This window comes from Panthera onca, chromosome A3 (assembly GCF_046562875.1).
Source record: "Panthera onca isolate mPanOnc1 chromosome A3, mPanOnc1 haplotype 2, whole genome shotgun sequence".
NCBI lineage: Eukaryota > Metazoa > Chordata > Mammalia > Carnivora > Felidae > Panthera > Panthera onca.
The window spans coordinates 134,440,767-134,467,091 of record NC_138341.1 but is presented as its reverse complement, the minus strand read 5'-3'; the positions used below and the strand labels follow the sequence as shown (position 1 = coordinate 134,467,091).

The following is a 26,325-nucleotide window of genomic DNA, read 5'->3' as shown; positions in this document are numbered from 1 at the left end:
CAATCTTCAAAATATTTTATTACAAAATACAGTACAGCGTCCGTAGAATGTTCCCCAATGTTCTCTAATACAGACGTGGCTGAACGAAGCGGTGAAAGATGCCTGGCAGTCGCCCACAGGAATCTGACTTCTCTAATGACTTCAGTCCCCTCAGGGCCACAGCACAGACCTGTGACAGGCGGTCGCCGTGGCCGGCTGGGCTCCCGACTGCCGAACAATGATCGTTTTCTCCAGGGGTTGAAATCCACATCCATGGCTGACAACCTACCAAAAACTGGGACCCAAATTCGTACAAAGACGAGGCAGAGTGAGAGAGAACGACTCCCGACGGCCCAGAGGTCCCTGGCCGCTACTTCTTATTCCTGGGTTTTAGTTCTTCGGCTGCGTTGCGCAGGAAGATGTAATTTTTCTTTTGGGGATTATAAAATTCATGTCCCTAAAGGGAAAAAAACACAACGAGCTTATTATGAGAAAGCAAAAGTTAGCATTTTGTGGGCACTCGGCACACACCAAGTCCTGTGCTTCGTGCATCAAACAGAATCTCTCTGGGGGAACAAAACAGGTTTCTGGCGAGAAAGAAAAGGCAAACAAACGTTAAGCAGAAACCGGTTTCGGAGGAAAGGTTAAGGGCGTGGAGGAAGTCCGTCTTTGGTGTCCCCCTAGGACGGACCATCTTTTATGTATTTTTGGCACGGAGACTCTTCAGCCCACCCCCACTTCAAGGCCCGGAGGGCCGCCCACGGGAGGAGCTGAGCCTCCCAGGAGGACGGGGGAGGACTGGCCTGGACTTGAGGCCTTGAAGCAGAGCGGACGTCTGCTCTGAGGCTTCCCAGGCACGAGGGCAGGGTCCGGGACAAGCCTCCCCACGCGGACCCATAGAGAAGCGGAGGCACGCACGGCCGTCAGTGCGTCTGCTCGTGCCCGTGCTGAGGTGGAAGGAGATCGGTATGACTCTGGGGGAGCCAGAAAAATCTGGACCAGGCTGGACTCTGAAGGGCTGGGAAGGGCAGACAGGGGGGCTTTAAACATTATCCCACAGGGAAAAGGAACAGCAGCCACCAAAGTCATAAGTGGCATTAAGAGTGATACGGGGGGGGCTCCCGGGTGGCTGGGTCGGTTAAGCGTCGGACTCTTGGTTTTGGCTCAGGTCGTGATCTCACGGTTCGTGAGTTCAAGCCCCACATCGGGCTCTGTACTGACAGCGCGGAACCTGCCTGGGATTCTGTCTCCCTCTCTCTCTGCCCCTCCCCTGCTTGCTTGCTTTCTCAAAAATAAACCAAAAACAAAAAGAAAGAGAGAGAGACACATGACAGACCTGTTTCAGGGAGATGATGGGGGCGGGGCAAGGCAGAAAGGCAGCACTCCAGGGACCAGAAGCGTGGGAACAGGGAGGGGGGAAGGGACACTGACTGCCCTCTGCCTCCCCCGTGACGACAGGTTTTTGCTCATCCCTGGGCAGATGTGCCGAGGTGGCTCTAGAAGATTTGCTCAGTGGTGACCATACGTTCTCATCGTAACACGCAAGGTGCAGCTCTTCTGGAAAGGTACACTCGGGCAGCAAACTGAGAGTACTAATCATAAGTGATCACGGTCGCATCCCGGAGACAACGATCCTTAGACCAGAACAGGGTGAAATTCCCAAAGCAACTCCTTCCAAACGAGAACGAGGATTTAAGCAGCGGGCGCTACGAGCTGGCGCAACCTGTCCGGACAAACTCATCCTGAGCGGCTTTCACGGCGATGAACTTTCTCACTTCCTTCCACTACCAATGTTTCCAAGCCTGCGACACACGGAGCCCCGTGGAGAAATCGAGGCCTCAGGCCACCACCTGGCTCCAACACCAAATCAGCCAGAACCAGAAGTGCACACTTTGCAAAACTGAGCATGTGGCTCCACGGGTGGAGGGACAGACACGCGGGGCACAGTCGTGCCACGGGCTGCTACACAGTGAAAAGGATGGACCAGGGATACGCTCCACGCTGTGCGTGAATTCCACAATCATCACACTGAGTGAAAGATGCCGGGCAAAAAAAAAGCGTGTGGTGTAGGACTCCTTTTTTTTTTTTAACTGTTTATTTACTTTCGAGATGGAGACTGTGTGAGTGGGGGAGGGGCAGACAGGAAGACAGGAGGGGCAACAGGCTCCCAGCTGTCAGCACAGAGCCCGACGTGGGACTCGAACCCACAGACCATGAGATCCTGACCTGAGCTGAAGTCGGAGGCTTAACCGACTGAGCCACACAGGGGCCCCTGTAGGACTCCTTTTACATAAAGCTCTAGAAACTGCAAACTCATCTATAAAGACAGAAAGCAGATCACCGGTTGTGTGTGGGGAGAACGATTCCAGCAATGCACACGGAAACTTCTGGGGGTGATAAATGCACTCTCTCGACTGGGGTGAAGTCTTCACGGGCACATATATGGATGCTGAAACTGATCACTCCGCACAACGACGACTGCATTGCAGGGACACGTCAGTACAGCTGCTTGACGAAAACCAAAGCGGCTGCACGGCCCGCATCAGCAAACGCTCAGCCATGGGGGAACATCTGTAGAGGCCGGGGCAGGCATCGAAAATAACGTGCTGAAGGGTGCCTGGGTGACTCAGTCGGTTAAGTGTCCGACTCTTGATTTCAGCTCAGGTCACGATCTCATGGTTTGTGGGATCCAGCCCTGCGTCGGGCTCCGTGCTGACAGTGCAGTGCCTGCTCGGGATTCTCTCTCCCCCTCTTTCTCTGCCCCTACCCTGCTCGTACTCTCCCCCTCTCAAAATAAATTAAGCTTAAAAAAAAAAAATTAAAAATTATAAGAAAAAATAACAACGTGCTGAACAGGCAGGGCGGCCACAGGCAGAGCGGTCAGAGACAGTGACTTCCGGCTCTTCTGAGAAAAAGAGACAATCAAAGCTGAGACCAAGACCTATGCCCCAAGAGAGCGGATGGTGACTGACACAGAGGTTGGACACGGGAGAGGCAGCAAGCCTGGAAGATAAAGGATGTGTGGGTGGGAGTCAGCAGGACTCTTCTCCCAAAGTGAAGGTACCCTAGGGCACCAGGTACACACATCCTGTCGGGACCATGATACCGGAAGAGCTCAGGAATCAAGTCAGAAACCGAAGGGTCACTGGTTTACGGTGGAGAACCCCGAGCAGAACCAGTCAGGCTGAGAGCTGACCAGGAGGGGCAGCATCCCGGAGGCGGCCAAAACAACAGAAGCTAGCAGGCGTTAACCTCTTCCGACAGGTCTATCGGTCAAGGGAAACGCGGCTCCTCCTCGAACTCTGGCACGGCCCCAGGCTGGAGGACAAAGGAGCTGGCGGGGAGGGAGAGAAGGCGCTGGGAGGAGAAGAGAATGGAGTGGCTTGAGGGAGTCCTGCGCCTGTCTGCGGTGGCAGGAGGGCAGAAGGAGACGGGCCAGAAGACAGACACGTGTGCCGATGGGAGGGAAGACACGGTGGAAAGGCTGCTGGGGGAGGGGACGAGAGAGACAAGGGTCGAACAATCCAGGAGAACCAGCCGCTGAGAAGCAAGCACGTGGGCTGGCCGAGAGACAGCAGACGTCAGCCAGTGGCCCGGAACTCAAGCACCCGAGTCAGGTCCCTCCGCCGCTACGCCGGGACGCCTCAAAAATGCAGCCACGATCCGGTCAGCCCCTCAACCCTCTCCCCAGATAATACACAAAAAAGCCACGCCTCCAGCCAAAGCTCGGTGACCTGGCCCTGCGGCCCCTGCCCCCTGCATGACCGCTTCCTCTCTGGCCACCGCCCCAGCCATCGCTGAAGGACGTGCGGCTTCCAGCTCCCCCTGCTTCTGGGCTCACGATGACCAGACCCTGCCCAGGGGCAGGGTCCCAGGGAAAGGCTCTACAGGTATGACTTCACGGGGTCTGCACACCTGGCGAGGAAGGCCTGCCGTTTCCCTTGGAGGTGACATGACGGTGACCTGCCAAGGTCACCAGCGAGTCCAGAGAAGAGTCACAGCTCGAGCCCGGGCCTTCCGCCTCCAGCCTGGCGTTGTCACCCGAGAGAGCCCAGGGCAGGACTGGGAATCCTCACCTTTGACCAGTCGTAGCTGGAAGCGTAGGCAAATATGTTCCCATTGTGATTGAAGCAGCAGGCCGATATGGGCTGATCTAACTGTTCCGAAGTTTTTAGTTTCGTTCTGGCATCTTTGTCCCAAAAGCTGAACCTGCCATCGGATCCCACAGTGGCAAGGGTGCCGTGAACAGGATGGAATGCGATCCCGTTTACCTGAAGGGATTGACACGCACAGTGAGAAGCGGACGACAGAGGAGAAAGCACGTCTCTACCAGGACGTGCTTCCTGCTGCACGTACGAAACAAAACATACAGACTGTCACTTTGTGAGAGCCGGCTGCCCGCTGATCACAGAAGAAACTAGCCATGCTTCCAGAATCAACTGCCAGCCCAGAATTGAGTCACGCCTCTTGTTGGGAACACAAGTCAGCAAAAATCAACAAGTATGTGGCTACTGACACTGCGGAGAGGACCCCACAGGAATGCCTTTTTCTTTCTCAGCAAACAGCAATTTCTGAGTTTTAGCTAAGCGAATCAACTGCCTACCAGCACCCGAAAGGAGGTGGATGGCTCCAAGAGCCCGAAGCGAGAGCCCGAAGCAGCAGGCGGAGAGCAAAGACAGTGTGTCATAAAAACAGAAACCCGGGCCCTACAGCGTAAGTCATCTATCTCTGCCTGTGACCCCTAATGACTCAGCCACCCACCTCCAAGTCTAGTTTCTAGACAGGTTCTCAAGGTTAAAGTTTCTAAAAACATACCGCGTAGATGTCCTGAGGAGCTGAGGTATTGGTTCCGTTCGAGCGGTGACATTTGAAGGTGAAGTTGTCTTTGGCACTGAAAAGCAAAGGCCCAACTGAGTTTTCCTTTCTGAAAGAGTCTCCAGTGAAAATCCACAAGCGAATTGAGCCCACTTACGGATTTGGGGGGTTGATGTAGTGAATAGCAACCCTCCCCTCGATACTTCCCAGAGCGAAACCAGTCGGCTTGTTCTGTTTATCTTTGAAAATAGCCACGCATCGATGCTACCGTTTGGAGACAGAAAAAGAGAACGTTATCACAATGTAAAAGACAAGATTTTGTAACTAAGTGAAAATAAATAATCTTCACCCCGTTTTTGGGTTTCAGAACAACCAGAACATATTATGTAACCAACTGAAGACAAATAATTTTCACCCTGTTTTGGGGTTTCAGAAGAACCAGAAACATATTATACAAATATGACACAGAGGTGACTGCTCGTCCTCCAGTAAACATCACTGTCCACCTTCGGGGAAACCACTTGTACTCGGCCACGTGACTTTGCGGATAAACCGCAGACGGCGTGCTTCCGTCCGGTGCCGCTCGGCCTCTGGCGCCACAAAGGCCTGTCACTCCCGCAGTTCGTGTGACCCTCGGAGCCCCACCACATCCTACCCCGGTGCCGCCCCATCGTGGGGCGGGGGGCGCACTCGCGTCTCTGACCCACGGCTCACCACCAGGTGGGCTCCCTGCCGCAACTCACCCAATGCTTCTGAATCCGCTTCCCCAGGCAGAAGAGGGAAACGGCGTCTGCCCGGCAACCACAGGGGAAACCAGGGCCGAGCGGGACAGTGGATGTGACCAGCACTTTCTAACTGTGACCACACTATGCAGAAGCAACACACCGCACCCCATCTAACGCTGGGTCTGGGGACCCAAAGGAGGGTCTCCGGGACTCTACAGAAGACCCCACAGAAGAGCCTGGGACCAGCCCCTGTGGCAGAGGACCAGGGCCTGGGTCTTCAGTGCCTCCTTCTATCCTTTCACCTACCTTGACAGAAGAGCATGCCGGCGAGTGGGGGTGGCGGGGAGGAGGAGGGGAGACAGAGAGAGAGAGAGAGAGAGAGAGAAAGAGGGAGAGAGAATCCCACGCAGGCTCCGTGCTGTCAGCACAGAGTCTGACGCGGGGTTCTATCTCACCAACTGTGAGATCATGACCTGCACCGAAATCAAGAGTCGGACGCTTAACCGCCTGAGCCGATCAGGCATCCCGTCACTTCCTCCTTCTAGATGTGACAACCTGGCCTACCCCCGAGAACCACCCACCCTCCCCAAACTGGACATTTCATCTTCCTAGAGGGGCTCGGGAGGCATGAGGGCAGCATCAGAGCCTGGGACGAAGCCATAGAAGAATGATGGTAAAGAGCAGTCTCTGTTATTGTAACATTTATTAGAGCGCACAAATTTCCTAAGTAAACAGAAAAGCACAGGCTAGTTCTATTTCTGTACCATTTGCCTTTTTTTGAACAGAAAGTCCATTACTTCTTCGAGTAGAAAAAAAACTAATGTAAAGAGACAAAATCTGTAAGTTCTTAGAGGTCAGCAGGAACCATGGCTCGTCAAGCTGTGCCTCCCATGCTCAGCACAGAGCCCAGGAACTGCACACCTCTAGGGGGCACCATCTACAAGAACACAACCATACAGCAGCCCTATGCAAAGGCTGATGGCATGCCTCAACAAATGAAAGGCCAGGGTGCCTAGAAGCAGGAAGTGAAGTCAGATCAGACTAGGTTTTGTCAGGGAATCTGGGATTTATCCAAAGGGAAATGAGAAGTCACTGCTGGCTTTTTGGCAGAGGTGTGGCAAAGTCAGACGTGCCACTAGAAGAAAGAGCCCCCCCCAACCCACGCGTGGAGAACAGATCAAAGGAGGGCACAGACAGAACCTCTTACAGTCATTCGAGGAGATTTGGATTAGATGTGGTGGGAGGGAAGGAACAAAATGAACAGATTCTAAAACACCTGCAGAAGTGAACCTGGGGATCAGGGGGACAGGCGGAAAGGAGGGGGAGCAGATCAAGGATGCCTTTCCGATTCGCAGCATTGACAACAGCAGGTGGGTCTCATGAGAGGCAGAGCACCTGGGGAGGAACATGCTGGGGGTGGGGGGTGGGGGGTGGGGGGCGGGAGCAGGTTAAGATCGTTGTTTTGCTCAGCAAACATCTACAGAAGCCTTCTATCCACCAGACCGGGCTGCAGCTGGGAACGAAGCAGCAACAAAGAGAAATGTCTGCTCTTACTGAGTTTACTTTCTAGTGGGCAGCACAAAACGAAACACACGAAACACATCACGTGTTTATCTCTAAGGTATATACACACACGCACACATGCAGTTTGGGGGAAAAGGGCCAGGGAGAAGCCTGAGGAGGGGCAACACCCAAATGAAGATCTGCAGAAAGTCGTCCCGGGTTTGGTGACGGATACTGTTGGGCGGAGACGTCGGGAGACACGTCAAGGAGCTGTCAGACTGGGGGTGTCCTGCAGGCATCCCGGAGGCGAGGTCTGTGGGGGATCTGAGTCCCCAGCCCACAAGGTTTACCAACATGACAGCAGGGACGGGAGAGGAGGTCCTGCTTCAGGAGAGGAGGCAGCGCGGCCAAGGGCAGACACCCGGGGAACCCGACACGCAGCAAGCAGCAGTGAGGAAGATGAAGCAGCAACCGCGAGGCAGGTGGTAAGAGGCGGGCGTCGCGGAGAACAGGGACGGGGCGTTTGAGAACATGTAGGGACAGTGGCGAATGCTGCTGGGCTGACAGAAGAGGACGGCTGGTCAGCGTCCACCGGAATCGCTGACGAGGAAGCCCTCGGTGGCCAGCCAAAAGCTGTTTCAGAGGAGTCACGGAGGCAGAAGTCTCAAGGGAGTCGGGTGAGAAGTGAGTGGGAGGTAAGGAAACCAAGAAAGCGCAGGTGAGATGCTTAACTGCGGAGGAAAAAGGGGTCTGGGCGGGACCAAAGGATGTGGGCCAAGAGTGTTTTCTCGGGTGAGGAAGACTAGGGCGCATGTCAGGGCCGGTTGTGACATCAGGAGGGGGTGGGAGTCCAGACAACCCCCGCCCCCGGAGGCGATGGGGACCAGCAGCACGAGGCTCCACAGACCCCCCCCCCCCACACGATGGGCCTTCCCCAGGGGCACACGTCCCCTGACTGGCGGGAGAAAGCGGGGGCAAGGTGCAGGCGCAGGCAGACTTCTAGGTTCAGCGAGAGAAAGAGAAGCTCCCCACCGCCGGTCCGTATGCTCTCTGAGCAGGAGCCGGATGGATGTGCGGAGACAAAGGAGGGAGAGCCTAGCAGTTTCAAGTGAAGAAAATCTAAGAGTCTGTGGCAGGTGAGCGGACGAGAAAAACCCGGTGACTGGGCGGGATGAAGGCACAGCGGAGGCTGGGAGCTATGCCCACGACGGAACCAGCCCGCGGGGGTATCGATCTGATTCCGCAGCATCCAGCTGTCCGGGGCACGTCTGGAGAGGACAGAGAAGTCTGGCTTGTCCAGGGACGGACAGTAGTTACTCACTAAGTGCTTGCTTATACCCTTAACTTCACCCCCTTTGAAACTACTTGCCGGGGCGCCCGCGTGGCCCAGTTGCTTAGGCATCCGACTCTTCATCTCGGCTCAGGTCACGAGCTCATGATCTGGGAGTCCAAGCCCTGCATCGGGGTCTGTGTTGACAGCTCCTGCTTGGGATTCTCTCTCTCCCTCTCTCTGCCCCTCCCCTGCTCACGCTCACTTTCTGCCCAAAGAAATAAACTTTAAGACCTTTAAACAAACAAACTTTAAAAAAAAAGAAAATGCTTACACATGTCTGGAAGCACAACCGTATCCCAATCGTGCGCAGTGAAGTGCGTGTGACACAGGCTCTAAGTATGTGCGTCCTGGTCACGCGACTCACCTGATGTTTCAGCGGGGATTCTATCCTCCTGAATTCGGAGGGCTGATTCTCTAGCTGGTAGACGATCAGTCCCCTCTCTGCAGTCGCCACCACGGCCATAGGGTAGATCTAGGGAATGGAGGGAGGCAGGGGCGTGCTTCAAATGAAGGACTGTGGTTTTTTTACACAAAACTATTAGATCGAAATTCTTTTAGAGTCACAAAAATAAGCCTGAATTTTTTTTAATCTAAAACAGACCACCGGTATCAACATGTTTCATGAAAACCTGCAGAAACCGTATCTGCAAGGAGAACGTCCGTTTTTAAAAGGCTCGTTTTTTAAAACCATGAAATACGACCACTTGAAAAGTACCCTGAGGAAGAGAGAAGAAATCAGTCACCTACACCATCCCTCCAGATGACAGCTGTTGTCACTATCACAGCGTGTTACTGTGGCGTTTCTCGGAGCATTACGCGCACACAGGCACGTCCGTATGTTCCTACGTGACGTGGATCCTTCACTGGAGGTGTGTGTTCCGAGAACGCTACCGGCGACTGTGCAATTTTCCCTCAAACAAACACAGCACCGGGTCCGTTTAAGCTCCCTGGTCCTGTTGGCCCGTTAGGTCACATCCAAGGTTTCGGTACGTTACACAAAACAAAACGCATCTGCGTCATTTTTCTCACAATAAATTCCTAAAGGTGCGATTACTGGTAGTTCGCACAAAACTTTAAGACTTATTACCAGATGGACGGAGAGAGTTCTTCGGTTTCTCTCCCGCTCACAGTCCCCAAAGGTCCGTGCGACGCCACAAAGCTGTTGCCACTTTTTCTACAGCAACCAAAAAGCGTTACAGCCCTGATGGCACGTGGCTTCCTGCGTACGTTCAAAACACAAGTGGCAAAAAAAACCCCGGCAGCAGGATTCAGTAATTTTGGAACAAATCCAGCACAAAAATCTCCTGATTCAAGACGACAGGAGATCTGAACTACATCCTCTGGGAACTTATTATTAAAATTCGAGAGATTTTTACATTATCCTCTAATTGCAAGACGTCATCGAGTTTTGTATTTCTCTTAAAAGGATACATATTGAGTCAGAAATTCCTCACCACATCGGCGCAGTAACATCTTTCAGGGAGTTGCAAAACCATCATGGGATTTGATGATCGTGTGTCCCAAAACTAGAAGGAAAAAAAAAAAACCAAAAAGCCAGTAACTGACCATTCAGAGCTTTAGTCCAAACAGCATGAGAAGGAAATGTCCATCCCGGTCAGGCCATGCAGTCCCCTCAATGGCATGATCATACCTTCAAAGTCTTATCCCAGCTGCCAGTCATCACACAGCTGTAGTTTGGAGCTTTGATCCAATGGATGGTCTTAACAGGAGCGTCGTGCTTTCGAAACAAAATCAGAACAGATCAAGATAAATGTAACCACGTGCCGAACGGCCCCAGTTCTGGAAACTCAGAGAAGGAATGAACTTAAATATCAAGGTCGTAGCAAACAAACACCAAAGGATATCCAAGCCTTTCTCCATGACCATGACATCCAATTTACCCCAAGAACATGTATCTACTTACCATTCTGACAAACGTCAGTTTTATTTCCCCCTAATTAGCAAGCACGTGAGGGTAAAAGTAAACCCTTCCTAGGGAGGCATTTTCAGAAGTGACGAGTAGGGACTCCACCACTGTTGTTTATACTAAGGTGGCACGAATCAAGAAATCAAGGAGACGCTTCTGACACAGTCACACAGCCCCGTGATCTCGGAGTATGTGATGCCTTTCTGAAAATGTTTCCATGTCAAGGGGCCCTTCTCCAACAGGTCAGACCCTCTGGTTCTTGGCTCTCTTGCCTCCGTTACTCCTGCCTCAGCAGTCCTTCCACAAGGGCGTGCCTGCTGTCCCCGAGCAGGCTAACAGCTCCACGGGCGTGTGGCAAGTGTCTTTCTTACTCTGCCGCGTCTCTACCCCTACAGAAAGTGCCTGGGATACGGCAGGCATTCAATAAATACTTGTCGAACGAACGAGTATCCAAATACAGTTGGGAAAAGGCAAGCCGCACACGGGTGTTGGAATGTCAGATACGTGAATGTTGAGGCCCACGGGCACCAGCCTTTTGCAGACGCTGTTTATTACCTGTGCAATCTGTATTGCTTGATTACTGTTGAGGTCCCACATTTTGGCAGTTTTATCACATGATGCTGTAAATACTTTGCTCCCATCCTAAAAGAAAGTGGAGAAAATTTGTCATTGAAAAAAAATAAAATTTCTATCTGTATATTAAGTTGATCATATCGAGGCAGGTTTCGTTTTGCAATTTTTAAAAAAATTTTTAAATGTTTATTTTTGAGACAGAGAGGGAAAGAGAAAGAGCACAAGTGGGGAGGGGCAGAGAGAGAGGGAGACACAGAATCCAAAGCAGGCTCCAGGTGCTAAGCGATCAGCACAGAGCCCGACGTGGGGCTCGAACTCAAGGACCATGAGATCATGACCTGAGTCGAAGTCGGAGGCTTAACCGACTGAACCACCCGGTGCCCCTGCAATTTTTATTTTTCTAATTATCTGGGGGCTGGTATATTATAAACTACACTGTCATACCCAAAACGTGTTTTAGCTTCATTTCTTTATTACTGATTTATTTTTCTAAGAAATACCACATAAACAGGATGAAAACAATTCAAATAGCACTTGAAGTTCTACAGGGAAAATGAGGTCTCCCACCCCTGACCCGGCTCCTTCCTTATGGGCCACTCACTACCCTCTGGGAGTAGTTTTTGCATATCCTCCGTCTGTGTGTATTACCAAGGGATGTTTATACATTTTTTCTTGCTTTGATTAATTTTAAGCTGTTTTTTTTTTTTTTTTAATGAATTTCAAGCCCTCACAAAAGTTGCAGGAATAAAACCATGAACATCCGTAAACCCTTCACCTAGAATCACCAAGGGTAAACATTTACGGTATCTATGTAGACACACGTATATATCCGTAATCGTTACACATTTGTTCGCCTATGTATCCAATAACATTCTGAAGTGCACACCATAAGACTACACTAATTCTTATTCTTTAAATTTCTTTAATGTTTATTTATTTATGAGAGAGCAAGAGTGAGCACATGTGGGGGGGCACAGACAGAGGAGGAGACACAGAATCCAAAGTGGGTTCCAAGCTCTGAGTTGTCAGCACAGAGCCCGACACGGGGTTCGAAGTCACGAACCGTGAGATCCTGACCTGAGCCGAAGTTGGTACGTTTAACTGACTGAGCCACCCAGGTGACCTTACGCTAATTTGCAAACATCACTGGTCCTATGTAAACTATAGAACAGCTTAAAAAATTAGCAATCATGGTGTGGTGATTTTAAACATATTCAAATACAGGGATGCCTGGGTGGCTTAGTCGGTTAAGTGTCTGACTTCGGCTCAGGTCAGGATCTCACGGTTCGTGACTTCGAACCCGGTGTTGGGCTCTGTGCTGACAGCTCAGAGCCTGGAACCCACTTCAGATTCTGTGTCTCCCTCTCTCTCTACCTTTCCCCAACTCACGCTCTGTGCCTCTCTCTCTCAAAAATAAACAAATGTTTAAAAAAATTCAAATACAGAACTCATAAATTAGGTCAGATACGAAGAAGCACAAGATAAGTTTTAAAAAGAAAGGTACTAAATGGAAAGTTCTAGACCAGCGGTTGGCAAATTTTTTTCTTTAAAAAACAATTTTTTTTATGTTTTTATTTTACTTTTGAGAGAGAGAGAGAGAGAGAGAGACACACAGTGAGAGCGGGAGAGGGGCGGAGAGCGAGGGAAACACAGAATCTGAACGGGCTCCGGGTTCTGTCAGCACAGAGCCCGATGTGGGGCTTGAACTCACAGACTGCAAGATCATGACCTGAGCTGAAGTCGGACGCCCAACTGACTGAGCCACCCAGGCGCCCCACAAATTTCTCTCTTAAAGGGCCATTTATTTAGTGAATTTTCGTCTTTATAGGTCTCCGTTGCAACTCCTGAAGTGTTACACTTGAAGGCAGCCATACACACTATGTACATGAGGGAGTGTGGCTGTGTTCCAATAAACTTTATTCCCAAAAATAGGCAACGGGCCACAGTCTGCTGACCAGTGACCCAGATTATGTCATTTCTGGTTCCAAAGCTCAAAGATTTACTGCCATTCTTCCCCAGCAAAAGTTTCTTCCCATAGAAAGTCACCAGTTCTGCAACTGAAAGACAAGATACAACCTGCCTGTGTGTCAGTGACGTCGGAAGGCTCACTCTGTAAACCCTCAGAAAGATACCGACGCGTGCGATGGCCACCCCCAGACCGAGGGACGCGCCGGCCTCTCCATCGCACCGGCAACGCCCATCCTACCAGCCGTGACCAGCACCACGCGGCAGCGGGCACACGAGAGCCCAGTGGGCGCCGACCTCGAGGCTAATCGACCCGAAGGCGGGGCAGACGACAGCACTCGTGTTCCCCGGCCCTGTGTTCTCCACCCAGCTGCTCTCCACGCTGCTACGGCCACGGAGCGAAAATGTCCTCAGAGGGCAAAGAATCATCTTCGCCAAGTTTGGTTTTTATGCCTCCACGGTCATTCTGGCTCTTTCGTGCTTCCGTGCCATTACGTACGCGGCTTCCTCTCCCGGACGCTCTTCCCACGCTGGCCCATTTCCCTTCCTGTAGGCCTATGAGGGAGGCGGTCAAGCACATGGGCTCTGGAGCCAGGAAGGTCTGGGTCTGGGCCTAGACTCGGCCACTCACTACGTTCCCTCAGGCAAGCCCGTCGTCTAACACCGTGCCCGTCGCTTTACGTACATGTAGTCTAGCTGTCACAAGTTCTGCCACCTGGAATTCTTACTTGTTTCTACAGGTCTGTCCTAAGAGACCAGAAATTCCATGAATACGGTATTTGCCTACCTGGCCTACTTTGTTTTCCACTCTATCCCCAGGGCTTTAGCTGACTAGAGGAGCCTGATAGTTATCTGCTGAATTAAATATGACCCGTCGTAATTATTATCACCTTCATTTTACAAACGAGGAAACAGATGGAGAGATCAGGTAACCTGCCAAACTGAAAACACGGAAGAGTAGAGCCCAAATTTGAACCTAGGCCTGGACTGGGTGACACAATGCTCAAAAAACTAGAGGCCTGCGTGCAGTTCGTTTCTCTAACTCTTGTCTCTTCAGTGGAGCCTTCACGGCACCCTCCCCAAAATTTACAGTTGCTTTCTGTGTTCCCCACTACCCAGCACCAGCACACCTTCTCAGAACTCAGAACCCTTCGCTACGGTGCTCAATCCCTCCAGCAGATGACGCACGACTCGGGAGAAAGGAAATAAGCTGTTCTCGTTTTTATATATCCCGAAGCCACTCAGTACATCCTCTACCAGTTCATTTTACTTCTTACCTAGTTTGTAAGAAACTTTACATTCTGATCCATCACCAAATCAGAAAAAAAGACAGGCAAAATAAATCAAGTATTTTAAATTTACTCAAGTTATTACTTTTCCACGTGCAAATTAAAAATAAGTTGTGGGGCCCCTGGGTGGCTCAGTGGGTTTAGTGTCAGACTCTTGATTTCAGTTCAGGTCACGATCTCACAGTTCATGAGTTCGAGCCCCACGTCAGGCTCTGTGCAGACACCGCACAGCCTGCCTGAGTTTTCGGGTTTTTTTTTTTTGGAGAGAAAGAGAGAGCATGCGCGTGAGCAGGGGAGGGGCAGAGAGGGGACAGAGGATCCCAAGGGGGCTCTGAGCTGACAGGCCAACAGCAGAGAGACCAATGCGGGGCGTGAACTCATGGGGCTCAAACTCATGAAACCGTTAGATCATGACCTGAGCCGGACACTCAACCGACTGAGCCACTCAGGCGCCACGCCCCCCTTCCCTGGGATTCTGTTTTTCTCTGCCCCTCCCCTGCACGTGTGCTCACTCTCTCTCTTTCTCTCTCTCAAAACAAACTTAAAAAACAGTAAGTTGTATCTGTAAAAAATGCATCTTTTCAAATTGTTTTCACAGATCTATTATCAGTCTCATACTAACCCAATCAGAGATGTCAAGAAAACACCTTCAGATGACCAAAATGCTCAGAGAAGACCATCACAGTTAATGATGAGAACAGGAGCAAGTCTGGCTCCTGAACCATCCCGAAATATTGATGAGTAGCAGACTCCTTTCTTAGAAACTAAGTAAGATCACGTCACTTAAAAATGACCACATAAAACAGGAGTAACTGGTAATTTCTCATAAAACATATACTCACCATACGACCCAGTAATCCATTATCTACCCAGGAGAAATGAAAACTTTTATTCGTGGCAATTCCAGGACCCAAGTGTTTACAGCAGCCTGATTCCTGACCAAAATGGGCAACAACCCAAACATCCTTCTCCTGGTGGCTGGGTGAGCAAACGATGACCCGGCCACGCAGTGGGCCAAACCACTGGCACGACCACCTGCACGGGGCTCAAAGGCACCACGCGGAGTGAAGGGGCACCGCGGGGCGGGGCTGTCTGCGCGACCCGGCACGGGGAGAGCCACGGGCACCAAAACCACACCAGTGGTTTCCAGGGGCTGGGATCGGAGGAGGACGTGCCCACATAGGGGCGGGGGGGGGGGATTCTGGGGGCTGATGTTCTGTTTTTCGACCACAAGTCTCTGCAGCCCCAAAAACTGACAGAATTACACGCTAAAAAGGTTCCGTTTCATCGTCTGCAAATCATACCTAATGAATCTGACCGAACAAATGACACAGAAGGCCTGGGAGGGGCCGGAAGGCCTAGCCTCCCCAGCATGGGGGTACATCTGTCTGCCCGTCAGTCAGGCCCCTGTTTTCTTGCCTCCGCTGAGCTCAGCCAACCGGGCCACAGCGGTGGCGGGAGAGAAAGGCTGAGCTGTCAGTGCCCCAGCCCCTCCTCTACCCAGGGGACCGGCCTCTCCGCAGCTGCGGCCCGCCACACCCACCTTCCCTTCTCTACTGGGCCTTGTGAAAGATGTCTCCATTTAGACTCTCCCCAATCCACAGCAGAAGCTCAGAGCCACATTAACTTGGACATATTTGTTTATATGACTGATGTTCAAGATTTGGAAGGAAAAACAGAATTCTAAAACCCTAAAAAAGACTTCAAATGTCTGTTAATAGAAAGATATTATTTTTTTCTCTAGCATTTATTTTCTGAGATACTAAATTTCCCATTTTAAAACAACATAAATTTATGGCATAAGGGTAAAAAAAGATTTCCAGAAATTATTTAACCCTTTGCCCAAGGTACCGTGTCAATAAAATGATGAAGTTGTGCTTTTTTGTTTTTTTAATTTTTTAAAATGTTTACTTACCTCTGAAAGAGATAGACACAGTGCGAACAGGGGAGGGGCAGAGAGAAAGGGAGACACAGACTCGGAAGCAGGCTCCGGGCTCCGAGCTGTCAGCACAGAGCCCAAAGCGGGGCTCGAACTCACAGACTGCGAGATCATGAACCGAGCTGAAGTCAGACACTCAACCGACTGAGCCACCCAGGCACCCCTAAAATAATGAAGTTTTTATGCAAGAAAAGCTTTCAGATTAACTAAAGCTAACATTAACGGACCACTTTAGGAACATCAACACATTCAGAAACTCAGAATTTCCAACAATGTGTACAGATACACGCTATGTGTGGTTTGGGTTATATAAAAGTTGAAACACAAACTCTGGATTACACACGATTTTACGCTGCAGAAAACACGAAAACTTGAATGAGACTCACATCACTCCAGCAGACATCTAGCACCGGCCCCGTATGCATCTGCTGGGCTTTTGGGATCGTCTGTCCGCTATCTTGAACTTCCCAGCAGCGAACCTGAAGCGATACGACAAATGAGCACAAACAGCAAGCCATGGCACGCTGCACGCAGCTAACACCTGATAAGGAACGGGGGCAACTTACACATACGGAAACGTCTCCTGTCAACCTCATTGACTTTAACAACAAAGCAATTGAGGGGCGCCTGGGTAGCTTCCTCGGTTAAGCATCTGACTGTCTATTTTGGCTCAGGTCACGATTTCATGGTTCGCAGGATCAAGCCCGGAGTCGGGCTCTGTGCTGACAGTGCAGAGCCTGCTTGGGATTCTCTCGCTCTGCCCCGCCCCAGCTTGTGCTCTGTCTCTCAAAATAAACATTAAAAAAAAAAAAAAAAAAGTTTGTTGTGCTTTCTCTTTCTACGCACACATTGTCTTCAAGAAACTAGATTACAGGGGCGCCTGGGTGGCTCAGTCGGTTAAGCGTCCAGCTTCAGCTCAGGTCACTATCTTGCGGTCCGTGAGTTTGAGCCCCGCGTCGGGCTCTGGGCTGACCGCTCAGAGCCTGGAGCCTGTTTCGGATTCTTGTCTCCCTCTCTCTCTCTGCCCCTCCCCCGTTCATGCTCTGTCTCTGTCTCAAAAATAAAAATAAAACGTTAAAAAAATATACATTAAAAAAAAAAACAAAAAAAAAACTAGATTACAGAGTACCTTCACTCTCGTCAGCACTTTTCTCCCTTGCATCATTAGTTGCCATTACACGTTCTTCTGACGTTTTTTAGTGACTCATTTGAAGTCTTTCCAGAAACTACATGTAGAAACCAAACCTGCTCAGCCATGGCTACCTTCCTCCCCTTGCTGTTCTCCTCTCTTCATCCCCCTGCCGCCCCACTGCCTCCCTGCTGCCGAAGAATCTTTTCCAAAACTTTTAAAATGGCAACCCAGCATACAAACATACCACAGAATACCATTATGAGTGGACTAGCACGGAGACTTCTTAAAATGAGGCGGTATCGGGTAGCGGCCAGGAGTCTAGACCCTGGGCCACATTGCGCGGGTCGGCAGCCCCGCCTCGCCCCTCCCTTACATGTGGGCCCTGGGCCAGTTGTTCTACTCCTGAGCTCACGAGCTGCTTCATAAGACGGGGAGGACAGTGAAGAGACCGCTGGAGAGTCTGCAAGAGACAGCCTGGGGACGTTCCTCATGCCCCACAGGGGAAGCACTAAGATGCAACGTACAAACTTAAGGACTTCTCACAGGTATGGCCGATTACCTTTCAGGAGCCCCGTAGCAATCTACATACTCAGCAGAGGTACATGTACGGTTTTGGCTTATCTTTGCCGGGACCAAGCGTTACGCTTTTCTGCTTTTAATTTTCGGTAACGTGACGCAGTCTATCGCCTAAGTCTGAACTCGTCTGCTCAGGAGTGTGGCTGGATGGCTCCAGTCCACACCAAGGGGCCACCTGCACTCCTTCTGTGAAGTGCCTCTTCACATCCTTTGCTTATGTTTCTACCAGAGTTTTTCTCTTTCTGTGTACTGCGATTTTTTTGCCTTTCTTCTTGTACACCACAGGCTAAGTGTAACACCTACGCACGATCTGTGCTTTACCCGAAGTTAAACAAGCTTAACGTACGCCTTAAGAACATTTCAGGATAAGAAAAGAAATTTATGTATACTACCACGGGTAACAGTCATTCTCAACGACACTACATTTGATCTGGGAATCCACGTCAAGTTACTGAACTAAGGTAGGAAATTTTTTTAAGGTCGTATGTATGTACGTACGTATGTATATGTACGTACGTAATCTCCACACCCAACGCAGGGCTGGAGCTCACAACCCTGAGATCAGGAGACATGTGCTCCACTGACTGAGTCGGCCAGGCCCCCCCAGAGGAGGAAGTTTTGAGTGATGCCTATGATCGTGCTTTCTTAACAAAAATCAGGGTAACAGATGATGTCAGTGCACTCAGAAGGGTCACACCCTCTAACCGATTTCTTTCTTCATTCACTTCATTCACTTAGGAAAGAATGGAGCCAAAAGGAAAGCTAACCCTGTCCATACAAAGAGAGAGGACTTCTAGAACATGCACGTAAGGAGCACTTACATCATTAGCCCACGATCCTGCAATAAGAAAGTTCCCGGGCAAGGTTGGTGGGCTAAAAGATAGACAACCAATGCTATCATCAGGAGAGGATGTTACTTCAATATCCTGGGGGGAAAAAGCCAGTGTTACAAAGTATGCATCATTAATTCCATTCAAAATTGTTTTCTTTCTCACTAAGCACTCAGGGTAGACTTTCCTTGTGTTCAAGAACTAAATGAACTGGACCTCTCTTACTTGGATCCCAAAGGGGAAGCCAGGGGAAGGACCAGCAAAGATGGGAGGGACCAGACCCAGCACTCTCTATGGAACGCCCATCATGATATCTTCCAAGCGATGGCCCACTGGTTCACTGTGGCCTCAAAGAGCTAGATCAAAGTCATCGCCTGTCCCCACCCCAAAGGAAATTCTAACTCAACAGTCGTGGGCTGGGCCCTGGGAACCCACAGTTTTAACAAGCACCGCGGTGACTTAAGAGATGGGGGAAGTTAGGGTGCCCGGGACACTCGTGCAGTGGACACAGCTGCCGTGCTCCCAAGTTGGAGAAAGTGGGCTAGACAGAGTTCCAGAGCTTTCGCCCCAAAGGAGGCTCCCACACCACTTCAGTGTCTCTCACTCGGGGAGGCCCTGGCGCGTGATTTCCTCCAAGTGGCGTGAAGCTTTCCGAGGTACCTTCATGGGGTTGTGGTTATCTGTGCTTGTGCTGCCAAACATGCTGGTCCCACTGGTTCCGAAACCCGAGGTTGTTCCGAACAGACTCATTTTGGCCCTGAAAAGTAACGGAAAACGTTAAGGACGGGTCCTTCCTTCAGGAATCAAGATCACTGAGAGCTAACTTAAAGCTAATTCAGCCACAGAAGAAAAAGAAGACTCTAAATGAGTTGCTCTCTTCTCAAGACATCTAAACGTGATAAGCAGGTACTTTTTAAAGATGAACTTTCTACTTTAGGACTGTTTTTGACTTACAGGGAATTGTCAAGACAGAGTTCCCACACACCGCACAGCCAGCTTCCCCGTTTCCCTCGCACGTTTGCCACCGTTAGTAAACCAATAAACTACGGCCGAGTGCTTTTCAGTCACCAGCCAGAAAATAAGTTCACCCATGTCTCACGTAGTTTGAGACGCTGCCCTTGGCACCAGGAACACAACAGTAAACCAGCGAAAGGCCCCATTCTTCAGGTCACCACTCAGTGGGAGTTTCGTCTCTTCTTACTAACTTCTACGCTGCTTTAGGTCAGCATCTCCGAACGAAGTCACTAAGACAAGCAACCAGTCCCGGCAAAGTTCAGCAACTTCTCCGTACAAGAAGTTTTAAACAGTACTCCATCGGGTCCGCTCGAGTACCCAAAGGCCTGGTATTACATCCCGGACAACACAGAATGGGGAGGCCGCCAGGGATTCTGGAAAGGCATGTGGGCTTCCCGACTTCATGAAGAAAGTGGGCGCCCAGCAACCTGGTCAAAGCAACAGCTATGATCCCGTCGGCATCTGAGAACAACTCTGAGAGAGGACGTTAAATGTGAGCAGTGCCCGGGCAACACCAGCTCAGTGCATGAGAACAAAGGAATCACAAGGCTTCTGCAGTCGGAGTCCAGGAACCAGTGGCTACACGGCTTGGGGCAGGTGGCTTAGCCTCGATTTCCTCAGCCCCGAAAACAGAGCCGCGAATACCCACTTCACAGAACCGCGAAAAACAAGGGAGGTCGCGCGCACACACGCACGGCGCCTGAAAATTCTCTGTTCCTTCCCTCTCTGCAGCTCTCAAGTTGGGAGAGAACGCTTCTGCCACGTGGAACCCAGGGAAGGAGCAGGGGTCATGCAAGTATATGCACCAGGCCACGGGGACCGCGTGTCATACAGGACGCTGGGACCCCTCCAGTTCGGAGGACACGCGTCCAACGCAACCGCATCTCCCCGCCTGCACCACCCGCTGCGCTCCAGCCGGGCTGGCTCTGCTGACGCCCTTCCTGCGCGTGGACACAGCAAGGTCCACCCGGCCTTGGAACATTGCTGCCACCTGTTCCTTCCGCCTGGGGTGACTCGCCCTCCCCCATCCCCCCGACGTCTCAGGCTGAACCTTCAGACCCCCGATTCAAAAGCTGTCTCCCGAGCACTTTTGGGGGGCGATGGAAACGTTCTAAAACTGGACTGTGGTGATGTTGACACAACCGTGGCCAACTTCCCAAACTCATCGGAAAGGTCCGCTTTAAAAGGGTTACAGTAAAGGCTGCTAGACCCGTCTGTTGCCAAAAGGTCACCTCCTCACAGGCGTCCCCGTTTTCCTCATCTGACATCTCCAACCTCGGACGACATCACCCTGTTTTCTGGACGGCACCTGTCAGGGTCTGATACTGTTTGCAACCAGGCTCTTCCCCGAGAGAAGGTCAGCTCCGGGAGGACAGAGGGCTGTCCGGATTCTTCCCTGGCACACGCCTGACCCTCAGCACAGTGCCTTGGCCCCGGCGGCTGGGACTGAACAGATACTGGCCTGGGGGACGCGTGTCTCCGCGTGTACAGCAAACACTTGGCACAGAAGGCCGGAAACAAAGAGACAGATCAGTTTCAGACAGTGGTCGGTGCAACGAAGAGACGTTAAGGCGGGAGAAGACTAAAGGGGATGGATGCCCTTCTACACTGGTCGGGGAAGGCTCCTCCGAGGAGGTAGCATGCATCTGATAAGCCAGACCTGTAACCGGGGCGGGCAGAGGCGACAGACGCTGCCATCAACTCCGCGACCCTTCCCAGTGCCTCAGTTTCCCCACGAGAGGGACGAGGGGGTTAGACCCGAGATGACTCCGAGGCCCCTTCCAGCTCTGGCGTCCCTCCCAGGGGCCGGTAACGAAGCCAGCTAACCGGCCGGCTCGCGCCCCGGCACCTCGCTGCGGGGCTCACTCCGCCGGGGGACCCGGCCTCGGAGGCGCCATGGCCGCGGGGAGCGAGGGAGGCGGCACGGGGCCTACCTGAGTCGCGCCGCGGCGGGGGGGCAGGTGGCGGGGAGCGGGAGGAACTCGGGGGCCTGCGAGCCCACCCGGGCGAGGAGGAGGCGAAGGCGAGGTGGCGCGAACAGAAAACCCCAAGGCCGAAGCACCCTCACGCTGGTGGAGGAAACTGCCCCAATTACCGCGGAGCCACTGCGCCTGCGCCCCGGGGCCACTTCCTGTGTCGCCCGGAAGGCAGCGAAGAAAGAGAAAGCCTTCCCCCTCTCGCGAGACGATGACACATGCGCAGAAGCGTTATTGACGCCGAGAAGCAGTCCCCGTGCCAGCAATTTGCGGATTGGTCGTAAGTTGGTGTGGCCCGCCTGCAAGTTGCCAAGCAACCGTTTTAATAAATTCGCCGCTGCCGCTCCCGCCCGCGGAGGATAGTTAGTATTTTCTCTCGAGAATTAAATGTCTAGCAGAATTCTGATTGCCGCCAATTCAAGTCCAAGGCCATCCTCGGAGAAGCTGATGGAATGCTGCCTCGGGCTGCGGTGAAGTCCGCCAGCCGGGGGCCCTGCCCTGGTCTCCTGTCTGCCGTCCGGGGCTCTTTGGGCCTCAGTTTCCTTTTGTAAAATTGGCATAACGATGCCTGACTTCAGGAAAGTTCTTAATTGGGGTCGAATGAAGTAACACACATGAAAGACTTTTGCCAAGTGTAAGATTCCATAAGAATGCTAAGGGGTTGTTAGGACACACACATGGACGCGTGCCAACTCCAAAGATTTCAGCTGGTGGCTGAATTTCTGAAGGAAAAGAAGAGAGAGGGATCTCCTGACTCTGTGGGACATACACCGAACCTTCTCCTTTGCTATTCAGTGTGGTCTGCGAACCAGGAGCCTTAATCTCTGCAGGGGACTTTCGGACCCGCAAGACCTTTTTATAAAATGCAGATCGAGAAGGTCCAGGGGGTGCTGAGCAAATTCCCAGCTGAGCTGGCCGCACCGAGTCTAGATGAGGTATTCGGAGTCATTTGGGGTACCTTTTGTAAAGCTGTGCTGCCTGGGCCTCCCTCTCAGAGATTTCTGATTTAGTTGATCTGTGGTGGCACAGGGGGTTAATCGTTTTTATAAGCTCCCCAAGTGATCCTAAGGAGCAGGCAAGATTGAGAACCTCTAGTCTAGATCGTGATAATAATAAGAGCTCTTTATCTCCTATAATTTCCAGAGCAGCCCTATAAAGTAAGTACTGTAATCCCATTTTATAGAAAGGAAAGCGAGGCTGAGCGAAGCAACCTCCTTGTCAAGACGTCATACAGCCGTTAAGCAGCAGAGCCAGTGAAGCCTGTCCGGTACAGAAGTCCCCCAGCATAATCTTGGAATCATCTCTGACAAGTACTCCCTCGTCAAGGACACCTTTCCTCATTCTTTCCCAAATGGCTCATCTCATACCATCGCTTCTTGAAGACTGCTTCTCATATTCTGCCTCATAAGACGGCAGGCATTTGCCTCGTCTTGCTTGCTAGACTTTAAACTGTGTCTTACTCCCGTGCGTATCCTTTGCAGCACCAACCTCTCAGTGTCTTACACACAGCTGGCGTGAAATCAGCGTTTGTTGAATTATATTTCCCACACCTGAGGAATACTCCAGAAACCTCTATCATGATACAGAGTCTTGCACAATCCTGGTGCTTCATCATATTTTTAAAACGATCTTTCTGCTGTTTCGGGGGAACTAATTGACAAGCTGCTTTTGCATCGACCCCCCGGGGAAGAATAAAAGCACGTGCACGCGAATGTAGCAACAGCGAACGTTCCTTGACTTTTCTAAAGTGTCATTCCAACAGTTTACGGGAGTTCTCTCATTTAGTCCTCACAATGAGACTACGGGGATATTATTCTTGTTATCTCCAATTCGCCGTTGACAAAACCAAGGCCAGCCACACAAGAAGCGAGTAGAAGGGGGAGTGAGATGCAAGCCGCGTGCCCCCCAAATCCGACTCGGCAGATGGCAGATGGCAGCAAATCACTGCCACTAGCAGTGGCATCTTTTCCACTGGCAACAGGAAGGGGGATCAAAACAACCTAAAAGCAGGGATAGAATTATCGAGCCATAAAGTGTAGGCAAAACATCATTAAAAATAAAACAATTAAAATTAAATTTCAGCTACGGCTATCATTCACATTGGTAAACACTTGCGCGGTTATTATGCAAGACAGGCTTTATGAAGGACCGCACAGTTTAGATTACATTTCTAGGTGAATACAGACTAAACAGGCTTATAATTTTAGTATCACTTCCTTTTCATTTAAGGTGACCTTTAACGTTGAAATTTAATTACGAATTTTTTTTCACGTTTGTTTATTTTTGAGAGAGCGCGCGCACGCGCAGGCAGGAGACGGGCAGAGAGAGAGGGAGACCCAGAATCCGAAGCAGGCTCCAGGCTCCGAACTGTCCGCACAGAGCCCGACGGGGGGGGCCAGAACTCGAGAACCGCAAGATCCTGACCAGAGTCGAAGTTGGACGCTTGACCGGCTGAGCCACCCAGGCGCCCCTGATTACAAAGTTCTAATGTGTTGTTTAAGGTTTTGTAAACAGCTCGGTTGCCAAGAAGCACAAAGTGCAGCTTCACAAGGAATCGGAAGCATCCAGAGCTGATGACACAGAATGAATTTTTGTCAAGTAGTACTCAGTCTCACACAGGAATCTTCGTGGTTTCCCCAACTTCTTTTGTCGCGTCTCAGACTCTTCTGCTCCATTCCTTCAAACGCTGACTTGAAGATATTTTAAAGAAACATCCATCCAAAAGAGTGGAAGGATCTGAGAGAACAGTAGAGTTTCTGCCAGCAGAGGACGCCCTTGGCTCGTGTTTACAGGATTGTTCCCCAGGGTAACAGATTTTACCGGTGCACAAAAGTCCAAACAGACAGTAATGTTTCTCGATACTTTACTACAAAAACATTCTGCTGCAAATATCTCTTAGTGCACATGTACATGTGGTTTAGCTTTGAGAGCAACCGTTCTTTTCGGCACCAATAAACAGGTGTCTACATCCAACAGTTCAACCGAGACGCTCTCATGAAAGGAAGGAAGTCATAGATGGAAATCCCAGAATGATTTTGCTTATTCTGCAGAAACTGCAATATTCTCTCCTCCCATTTTCTTTTCCCAAATAACTGAAAAGTATTTTAAGTAAATTTCCAATCATAAACTTGAAATGACTGTAATTGTCTAAACTGAATGTATCTGCAAGCCCCTTTCAAATTTATTTTCCAACTTTTTTAAAGTTTACTTATTTTGAGAGAGAGAGAGCACGCATGTGCATGTGCAGGGAAAGGGCAGAGGGAAAGGCAGAGAGAGAAAGAAAGAATCCCAAGCAGGCTCCTTACTGTCGGCGTGGAGCCCGACATGGGGCTCCACCTCACAAACCGCAAGATCAAGGCCTGCGCCGACATCAGGAGTTGTCCACTTAATCGACTGAGCCACCCAGGCGCCCCTATTTTCAAGCTTTAATTAGACTACTGTAGATGTTTCATTCCTTTCCATTTGATAGTCTATCCGAACGAATCCAGACATCGTGCAGCTTGACCATGTATTTCTAGGTTAGTAATGTTCTCCTTTACACGACATGTCAAAGTTCAGCGATAGGAGATGTAAAGGAAGGAAGTAGGGTGTAAATTCAAAGAAAAATTTGTGAGTTATAAAAATGTCTTTACAATTTGCGATAGTCTCACAAGGCAATTTGGTAGCCTCACAGAATATTCTCAAAATGACATACCTGGTTCTGAGGCGACCACGGAAAATCACATAATTTTTGACACTACAGGCTTGGCATCAGGAGGACCTGACTCGGCCCCCAGCCAACGAGAACTGTGGACCTTCTCCGAGCAGTGTGCACACTCGTGCTCCACACGCGGAGCCCTTCACGTGTACCGGTGTCGTGATGAGAGCAGGAGCCTCGAGTCCCAGCTCCGCTGCTTAGTAGCCGTGTGACTTTGGGAAAGGCTATTAGCATCTCTGTACCTTTGTTCTCTTATCTGTAAGGGGGGCTGATGAAAGTCCCTAGCTCATAGAGTTTCTGTGAAGATGACGTTAATGTTCAAAAGCACCTAGGAAAACACCTGGTGCGTAAGTGCTATACAAGTACTTAATTTTCTTATTATATTACCTCATTTAATATGTACCAGAACCTCTTGAGTAGGGCCAGCTTCGTGGGTGTGCAGTCACGCGGGCCCCAAGGGCCCTTTAATTCCCGGCTGCTAACTTTTGAACGAGGACCCTACAATTACATTTTGCCCTGGGCCCCACACATTCGGTAGCTGGTCCTACTCTTGAGGTAAGCAGTGTCACTGTCCCCTCTCTGCCATGTCCTGGCTACGTGTCCCGGGAGAAGCAACATCCCCCGTGTTCTCACCTGTAAGCTGCAGATGTAATTAACTACAGACGTGACGGGGCTCTTGGAAGCCTTAAGTAAGATCACGTGTAAGCAGTGATCAGCACATGTACGTTCTCAGAAATGGTATCCACTACTATCATCGATGAAACGTCATCACTTGATAAAATCACCAACATTTCTGTTCTCCTATGAATCTATATTCTTGCTTATAATTACAAGCAGTTCTTCAATACAGGGAAAAGCTTGCCGAAAGTAGAGAATAAAGCCATAAAACCCAACTCTGGAAAAATTAAGATAGGGTTAGGAGGGGAGAAGATCAAATCTTTACTGTCACAGAAAGACCTTATTAAAATTCGAGGCTTCTGCAAATCTCGAACATGTTCTATGTTTCATAAACACGGACTAGAGGAGAAGCCAGGGGACTTGATTTGGGGTGA

At 50.6% G+C, this 26,325-nt stretch overlaps 1 protein-coding gene and 1 long non-coding RNA gene across 4 annotated transcripts; one reads left to right on the top strand and one right to left on the bottom strand.

Annotated features, from left to right (window-relative positions):
* On the bottom strand, nt 1-21,692 carry RAE1 (ribonucleic acid export 1). Of its 3 annotated transcripts, XM_078443923.2 has the most exons (13): nt 21,535-21,692; nt 21,063-21,097; nt 19,247-19,343; nt 18,578-18,682; nt 16,435-16,527; nt 10,838-10,924; nt 10,007-10,093; nt 9,810-9,881; nt 8,720-8,827; nt 4,952-5,058; nt 4,795-4,870; nt 4,056-4,250; nt 1-436 (listed from the first exon to the last, which is right to left on the bottom strand). In XM_078443923.2, exons 3-13 carry the CDS (start codon nt 19,334-19,336, stop codon nt 350-352), a joined length of 1,107 nt encoding a protein of 368 aa, XP_078300049.1. In that variant the 5' UTR covers nt 19,337-19,343; nt 21,063-21,097; nt 21,535-21,692; the 3' UTR covers nt 1-349. The 3 variants fall into 3 exon arrangements, with proteins under 3 accessions (XP_078300049.1, XP_078300048.1, XP_078300047.1); XM_078443922.2 differs by lacking the exon at nt 21,063-21,097 and having other exon boundaries at nt 21,535-21,691; XM_078443921.2 differs by lacking the exons at nt 21,063-21,097; nt 21,535-21,692 and adding an exon at nt 21,261-21,474.
* A 40-nt stretch (nt 21,693-21,732) lies between these two features.
* LOC144615860 (uncharacterized) lies at nt 21,733-23,652 on the top strand. Its single transcript, XR_013554481.2, has 2 exons — nt 21,733-22,511; nt 22,760-23,652. It is a non-coding gene; the product is annotated as an uncharacterized LOC144615860 (long non-coding RNA).
* Nucleotides 23,653-26,325: the final 2,673 nt, after the last annotated feature.